The 8233-nt window shown below is 38.4% G+C and overlaps 1 protein-coding gene across 1 annotated transcript in view; it reads left to right on the forward strand.

Annotated features, from left to right (window-relative positions):
• LOC145686907 (epoxide hydrolase 4-like) overlaps positions 1-8007 on the forward strand; it is a 49107-nt gene extending 41100 nt beyond the window's left edge. Inside the window, exon 6 of the mRNA XM_081760550.1 lies at positions 6551-8007. Within this exon, the coding sequence (XP_081616676.1) occupies positions 6551-6816 (266 nt within the window). The 3' untranslated portion in view covers positions 6817-8007. The remainder of the gene's footprint in view (positions 1-6550) is intronic.
• The last annotated feature ends 226 nt before the right edge of the window (positions 8008-8233 follow it).

Genomic DNA, 8233 nt, shown 5'->3' on the forward strand with positions numbered 1-8233 from the left:
TAAACGGTAGCCCCCACCTTGTCAGAATTAGTCGAAAATGGTGTCAATCGTTTGTGCATCGTTTGTGCAGAAATGGGCAACACAAATTTTCGTTTGTGCAACAATGAACAATGAGCTAGAGCGAAACCAAAGTGGGGGCTGTCTAAACGGTAGCACCCACCTTGTCAAAACTGGTCGAAAATTGTGTCAAACGTTTGTGCATCGTTTGTGCAGAAATGTGCAACACAAATTTTCGTTTATGCAACAATGAACAATGAGCTAGAGCGAAAACAAAGTGGGGCGCTGTCAAAACGGTAGCCCCCCCACCTTGTCGGAATTAGTCGAAAATGGTGTCAATCGTTTGTGCATCGTTTGTGCAGAAATGTGCAACACAAATTTTCGTTTGCGCAACAATGAACAATGAGCTAGAGCGAAAAGAAAGTGGGGGCTGTCTAAACGGTAGCTCTTCACCTTCTCAAAATTGGTCGAAAATGGTGTCAATCGTTTGTGAAGAAATGTGCAACACAAATTTTCGTTTGTACAAAATTAAACAATGAGCTAGAGCAAAAAATAAGTAGGGGCGGTCTAAGCGGTAGCTCCCTACCTTTTCAAAATATGTCGAAAAAAAAGGTGTCAATCGTTTGTGCATAATTCGTGGAGAAATGTGCAACACTAATTTTCGTTTGTGCAACAATGAACAATGAGTTAGATTGAATTCAAAGTAAGGGGCTGTCTAAACGGTAGCCCACCCACCTTGTAAAAAATGGTCGAAAATGATGTCAATCGTTTGTGCATCGCTTGTGCAGAAATGTGCAACACAATTTTTCGTTTGTGCAACAATGAACAATGAGCTAGAGCGAAAACAAAGTGGGGGCTGTCTAAACGGTAGCCCCCCCACCTTGTCAGAATTAGTCGAAAATAGCGTTAATCGTTTGTGCATCGTTTGTGCAGAAATGTGCAACACAAATTTTCCTTTGTGCAACAATGAACAATGAGCTAGAGCGAAAACAGAGTGGGGGCTGTCTTAACGGTAGACCCCTACCTTGTCAAAATTGGTCGAAAATGGTGTCAATCGTTTGTGCATCGTTTGTGCACAAATGTGCTACACAAATTTTCGTTTGTGCAACAATGAACAATGAGTTAGAACCAAAACAAAGTGGGGAGCTGTCTAAATGTTAGCTTCCACCTTGTCAAAATTGGTCGAAAATCGTTTGAATTGTTTGTGAATTTTTTGTTCCTAAATGTGGAAGACAAATTTACGTTTTTGCGACTATGTATAATGAGCTTGAGGAGAAATAAAGTGGGTGTCTATACGGTACCCCCCACCTTGTCAAAATCAATCCAAAAATGATGTCGATCGTTTGTGCAGCAATATGTATTAGAAATTTTCGTTTGTGCAACAATGAACAAAAAGAAAATTGGGCTGTCTAAACGGTAGGTTGCGCCTTTTCAAAATAGGTCCGAAATTATTTTAATCGTTTGTTCATCGTTTATGCAAAAATTTGCAACACAATTTTTTTTTGCAACATGGAACGATTACAAAAATAAACTTGTTGCTGTCTTATCCGGCTTTCCAATTTGCCCTAACCAGTTACGATGGTTTCAGTTGTTTTTGACAAGGTAGAGGGCTACCGTTTAGAGAGCACCCAACTTTGTTTTCGCTCAAGCTCATTGTACATTGTTGCACAAACGAAAATTTGTGTTGCACATTTCTGCACAAACTATGCACAAACGATTGACACCATTTTCGACCAATTTTGACAAGGCGGGGGGGTTACCGTTTAGACAGCCCCTTACTTTGTATTCAATCTAGCTCATTGTTCATTGTTGCACAAACAAAAATTAGTGTTGCACATTTCTCCACGAATGATGCACAAACGATTGACACCTTTTTTTTTAAACATATTTTGAAAAGGTGGGGGGCTACCGTTTAGACAGCCCCCACTTTGTTTTCGCTCTAGCTCATTGTTCATTGTTGCACAAACGAAAATTTGTGTTGCACATTTCTGCACAAACGATGCACAAACGTTTGACACAATTTTCGACCAATTTTGACAAGGTGGGTGCTACCGTTTAGACAGCCCCCACATTGGTTTCGCTCTAGCTCATTGTTCATTGTTGCACAAACGAAAATTTGTGTTGCACATTTCTGCACGAACGATGCACAAAGGATTGACACAATTTTCGACTAATTCTGACAAGGTGGGGAGGCTACCGTTTAGACAGCCCCCACTTTGTTTTCGCTCTAGCTCATTGTTCATTGTTGCACAAACGAAAATTTGTGTTGCACATTTCTGCACAAACGATGCACAAACGTTTGACACAATTTTCGACCAATTTTGACAAGGTGGGTGCTACCGTTTAGACAGCCCCCACTTCGGTTTCGCTCTAGCTCATTGTTCATTGTTGCACAAACGAAAATTTGTGTTGCACATTTCTGCACAAACGATTGACACCATTTTCGACTAATTCCGACAAGGTGGGGGGGCTACCGTTTTGACAGCGCCCCACTTTGTTTTCGCTCTAGCTCATTGTTCATTGTTGCACAAACGAAAATTTGTGTTGCACATTTCTGCACAAACGATGCACAAACGATTGACACCATTTTCGACTAATTCTGACAAGGTGGGGGGCTACCGTTTAGACAGCCCCTCACTTTGTTTTCGCTCTAGCTCATTGTTCATTGTTGCACAAACGAAAATTTGTGTTGCACATTTCTGTACAAACGATGCACAAACGATTGACACTATTTTCGACTAATTCTGACAAGGTGGGGGGGCTACCTTTTAGACAGCCCCCCACTTTGTTTTCGCTCTAGCTCATTGTTGCACAAACGAAAATTTGTGATGCACTTTTCTGCACAAACGATGCACAAACGATTGACACCATTTTCGACTAATTCTGACAAGGTGGGGGTGCTACCGTTTAGAGAGCCCCCCACTTTGTTTTCGCTCTAGCTCGTTGTTCATTGTTGCACAAACGAAAATTTGTGTTGCACATTTCTGCACAAACGATGCACAAACGATTGACACCATTTTCGACTAATTCTGACAAGGTGGGGGGTTTACCGTTTAGACAGCCCCCACCTTGTTTTCGCTCTAGCTCATTGTTCATTGTTGCACAAACGAAAAATTGTGTTGCACATTTCTGCACGAACGATGCACAAAGGATTGACACAATTTTCGACTAATTCTGACAAGGTGGGGGGCTACCGTTTAGACAGCCCCCACTTTGTTTTCGCTCTAGCTCATTGTTCATTGTTGCACAAACGAAAATTTGTGTTGCACATTTCTGCACAAAGAATGCACAAACGTTTGACACAATTTTCGACCAATTTTGACAAGGTGGGTGCTACCGTTTAGACAGCCCCCACTTTGGTTTCGCTCTAGCTCATTGTTCATTGTTGCACAAACGAAAATTTGTGTTGCACATTTCTGCACAAACGATGCACAAACGATTGATACCATTTTCGACTAATTCCGACAAGGTGGGGGGGCTACCGTTTTGACAGCGCCCCACTTTGTTTTCGCTCTAGCTCATTGTTCATTGTTGCACAAACGAAAATTTGTGTTGCACATTTCTGCACAAACGATGCACAAACGATTGACACCATTTTCGACTAATTCTGACAAGGTGGGGGGGCTACCGTTTAGACAGCCCCTCACTTTGTTTTCGCTCTAGCTCATTGTTCATTGTTGCACAAACGAAAATTTGTGTTGCACATTTCTGCACAAACGATGCACAAACGATTGACACCATTTTCGACTAATTCTGACAAGGTGGGGGGGCTACCGTTTAGACAGCCCCCCCACTTTGTTTTCGCTCTAGCTCATTGTTCATTGTTGCACAAACGAAAATTTGTGTTGCACATTTCTGCACAAACGATGCACAAACGATTGACACCATTTTCGACTAATTCTGACAAGGTGGGGGGGCTACCGTTTAGACAGCCCCCCCACTTTGTTTTCGCTCTAGCTCATTGTTCATTGTTGCACAAACGAAAATTTGTGTTGCACATTTCTGCACAAACGATGCACAAACAATTGACACCATTTTCGTCCAATTTTGACAAGGTGGGGGGGCTGTCTAAATGGACGTTCGTTGTAATGCTTATAGCTAATCCATGACTGAAAAGATTGTCGTAATGGCGTGAGAACTATGCTGCAAACAAGTCTTCTTTTCTTTGCAACTTTTTGATTTAAGACAATCTTGCAGACAGTAACGTAGCGAAAAGTTTCGAAAAGGGTAGGCTGAAATACTTCGTAGAAAATGGTAATTCATTCAATATATTCTTTTGCAGTTTACTATACAATAAAGAAAAAATATAACAATGAATCTGTTTCACATGAGTAGTAGTGCTTCAAATAAACAAGTAAGAATTGATTTGTATTTCCTGTTCACAATGCAAACACAAATTCAAGTTACCCCTTTACTCATAACACTCATAACATTACTATTACAGAATAAAGCACAATAAATTATACTGTTACTAACAGAGGTACCAGTTCTTCACACAAGAAGAATAAAGTTTAACTAATACAAAACCGTGATTTTTTTGTGGCTAAGCCGTTAGTGTACGCTTCTTTGATATGGGAGACCCGATTTCGATTCCCGGCGGTAGCTCGGATTCCACGTTAATCTGCAGGTCTACGTCTCAAATAGTCTCGCTGCTGAAAGGGATGCTAAACTGAAAAGCAAACCAAATCAAATTCTGTAACTACCTACTGGTGCTCGCTGTACAGCATTGCTCTACAAACCAATGATCACTTTCATTAAAATTCAACTCCATTTGAATAATTGTATGAAATATGATATGAAGTTTGGTTGGCGAACTAAAAATAAAATAATTTCTTAAATATAAATAGTTGAAGCTGTTAATGAAGCATGTTTTTTTAATAGTGTACGGCGAGCCAAAGGCTTGGCGAGAAGAATTAGTTTATTGATAGAAGAAGTAATATAAGAAGGAATGCCTTTCAAACACGGCACAAGACAACACCAAAGGCAATGTCGAACATAAATTAGAAATATGCTTAACTAGGCTCAAAATCTGCGCCAGCTCTGTTTTATTAACTCATTGATAAAGGTTTGCGAAGGCATAAAAAATCGCATCTGCATTCGTATCGCATTCACAATATCTATTTCCGCATCCGTAGATGATGAGCTAAAAAATATATAAAAGTTGTTTGTTTTATGACAATTTTACGATTTTAAAAATAGTGTTAAGTGTAACAATTGTAAATTAATTCTAAATACAGTTTCATGAATCCTAATTATGATATAATAAAGTTCAGATTAAATATTTAATAGGCCTATTATATCTTTTTATTGTAAACAACTACACTAAATAAAAATGGCAAATGAATGCGCTTTGAACCAAGTGTGATAATTATGTATTGACGTACAAATACTTGTTACATACTTTAAAAAATTAATATGATGTTTCCATTTTATAACTAACTTTGTGTTGGGTTTGCAGACAAGTTTAACCCAGTGCCGTAATAAATCTTTTCGAGGCCCCGGTGCAGGAAAATATTTGTAGGAACCGTTGAAGCTCGAAGCACGATAGGTACTCCTTTACTATCTCAACGGGCTTCCTTGAATTGATTTATGGTACGCCGGTTCGTTCAGTGAGGCCTTCTCTCCTTAGGGCGTCTTGCTGCAGCAATGACTGGTCCTTTATTTCTGTGATCATACATTAAAATAAAACAAGTCAGTCTAATAGACCTTTTGGTTTCAATAAACATTAGGTCTATAATGATGCATTTTCGCCATCGTTTTAGTGACTATTTTGCTATTCTGCATTCAAAATCCCAGGTAAAACTGGCTGTCTGCAAGATGATGTGTATTATACAATGCGAACTGCTGGCAATTGTTTTAATATTTAAATGATTTATACATTTTGTTCATTTGATCATACTTCATTTTTAGAAAAAGGGGAAGGAAGAGGTCTAAACAAGTTTCCAACTATTTTATAATATACGTATCCCACATACTCAAAATGAATAAAGTGAATTAAAAGTTCAGTAATAACTAATATAAGCTGCGGGAGCCCTTTCATCGGTAGGCCTCGGTATGTTGCACCGCCAATTGTTTTGGGTATGGTTTAAGATTTAGGCTATCGACTGCAACAGTACTATATGTCGCGGATTCAAATCTAGCTCAGGTAATGGATATTGTCCTTTCACAAGCAGGGATAAAAGTAAGGGGAACGCGGGAGGACGTTGTTCCCGTACTTCCAAAAAAATATCTATGCAGTACCTCCACTTTCTAAAAAAAATACAATGGGCAAAGATAGACACGGGGAACGGCGTGACGTCAAGCGTCCCCTTACCTTTTCATATCCAGTTTTACCTCTGTTCACAACTCATTTTTCTATCTTCATTTATCGTCGTCTTCTTTAGCCAAATAATATAACCGTCAGGTTGCAAAACTCAAAAGTAAATAAATAAATAAACACCCATTTTTGCCATTTAGTGAACAATTTGATATTTTTCTGTTAGAAACATTACTTCACTTTTGTTTTAAGAATGTGATGCTTCATATGTTAACATTTTTTTTTCTGTTTTTGCAGGAGCTCTAACTCCCCCTATGAACTATTACAGAGCAAACTGCATTAGTGATCTATGGGAAGACTTACCAAAAAGAGATCCTATTAAAGCTCCTGGAATGTACATACTAGGGGAGAAGGAAAAATATTTAAGCTTTAACTTCCTAAATCTCAGCAAAGCTCATGCTTGCAACTTGAGAGTAGAGGTTGTAAAAGGAGCAAACCATTTTGTTAATCAACATAAGCCTAAAGAGCTAAATGAACTAATGTGGAACTTTCTGAAGACGTAAAACCTTTAAAAAAAAAAAAAAGTTTCTAGGTGTTTTAAAAAGCTCTGTCGGATTATGAAGAGTGATAATATGAAAACTATGATGATGTACGTCGAAAGTCGGAAATAGTCCCTATCAGTAGCAATAACCTGGCTCAAACGTATGAAGAGACTATATAACCCACGATGATAGAACTCAGCGAAACGTCAAACGAAGAAGTTATCTTATGCTTACGTGTTCAGAGTCGAAGGTTATCTAACGAAAGAAGAAATCGTGATCCAACATTACAATACCCAGAAAATATGGGGGATGCATTAGCATTTTTCGATTAGATCGGATAATAATGTCACGTGTGGTCTTAATAATATAGCTGTGCGATGTCCTGAAACAAAACAACATCGCTACGATTTACAACCACTGCCATAATGGTTCCCAAATTTTCGTGCATACGTTTCAATTTATGTGAGTACACAGTTGCATTGAATTTCTGGCCAAATTGCAGAAGCTTCTAATGCACAATACCCCGAACAGTCCACTAACACAGAGCGTAACCCAATATCAATTCAGTGGCGGTTTTCGTTGTTTGGTAGTGGGTTTATATGATGCTATCGAATGATGGCATGGCGTCGAGTGTCGTAAAAAAAAAAAAAAAAAAAAAAAAAAATGAACCACCGTAAACTTACGTGAGGGTAGTGGGAGTGTTGCCGAATTCTTCTCTCAATGCATTACATCTTTGGTCATTATTAGGCTCAATAGTACTCCATTGTTATTGGTTTCGAACGTCTTGAAACAAATTTGTTAAAACGCTGCTGCACTATTCGTGGCATCGCACTTCTACAAAATGCCTGATATAGTTTTCATTCTCTTCCACTACTGTTTGTTCCCAATTTAAACTTGTAAAGCATATAGGTCCATTAAACGCTTTTTGGAATTTCCATGTGTGACCTGCTCAAGTTGGCATTCCCGTTTAACAGTCCCGTCCGCAACATACGGTATATGCTACAAGAGGAAACATCCAGTAACATGTTACTTTCTTTTGTTTTCATTTCGAGACAAAATAAAGCAGCGCGTGCATTACGTGGAAATCCGACAGATTTTTTTAGAGCACCTAGGTGTAGAGTACCGTAAATTTATATGAGACTCATAGTTTTTGTATTTGACTTAGATTAATGTTTTTTTTTTTTTTAAACAATAAAATAAATATATAAGCAAGTTTGTGTCATCATTATTCATAGTTCCAGCATGTATGCTTTAAATGTTTTAAAGTTTTCAGATGGTTTCTTATAATTCTTCGCATTATTTTCATACATCCTCCTTTGTTATATGTACAACGTACGTCATGTTTTCTTCTGTTTCAGCTTCTTGTTATTATTATTATTATAAAATGAAATCTTTGTTTTACATCTCAGTTATGCTGCTAGGCTAAAGGAGACGGTAA

The sequence above is a fragment of the Thermobia domestica genome, chromosome 1 (genome assembly GCF_964235325.1).
Source record: "Thermobia domestica chromosome 1, izTheDome1.hap1.1, whole genome shotgun sequence".
Lineage (NCBI taxonomy): Eukaryota > Metazoa > Arthropoda > Insecta > Zygentoma > Lepismatidae > Thermobia > Thermobia domestica.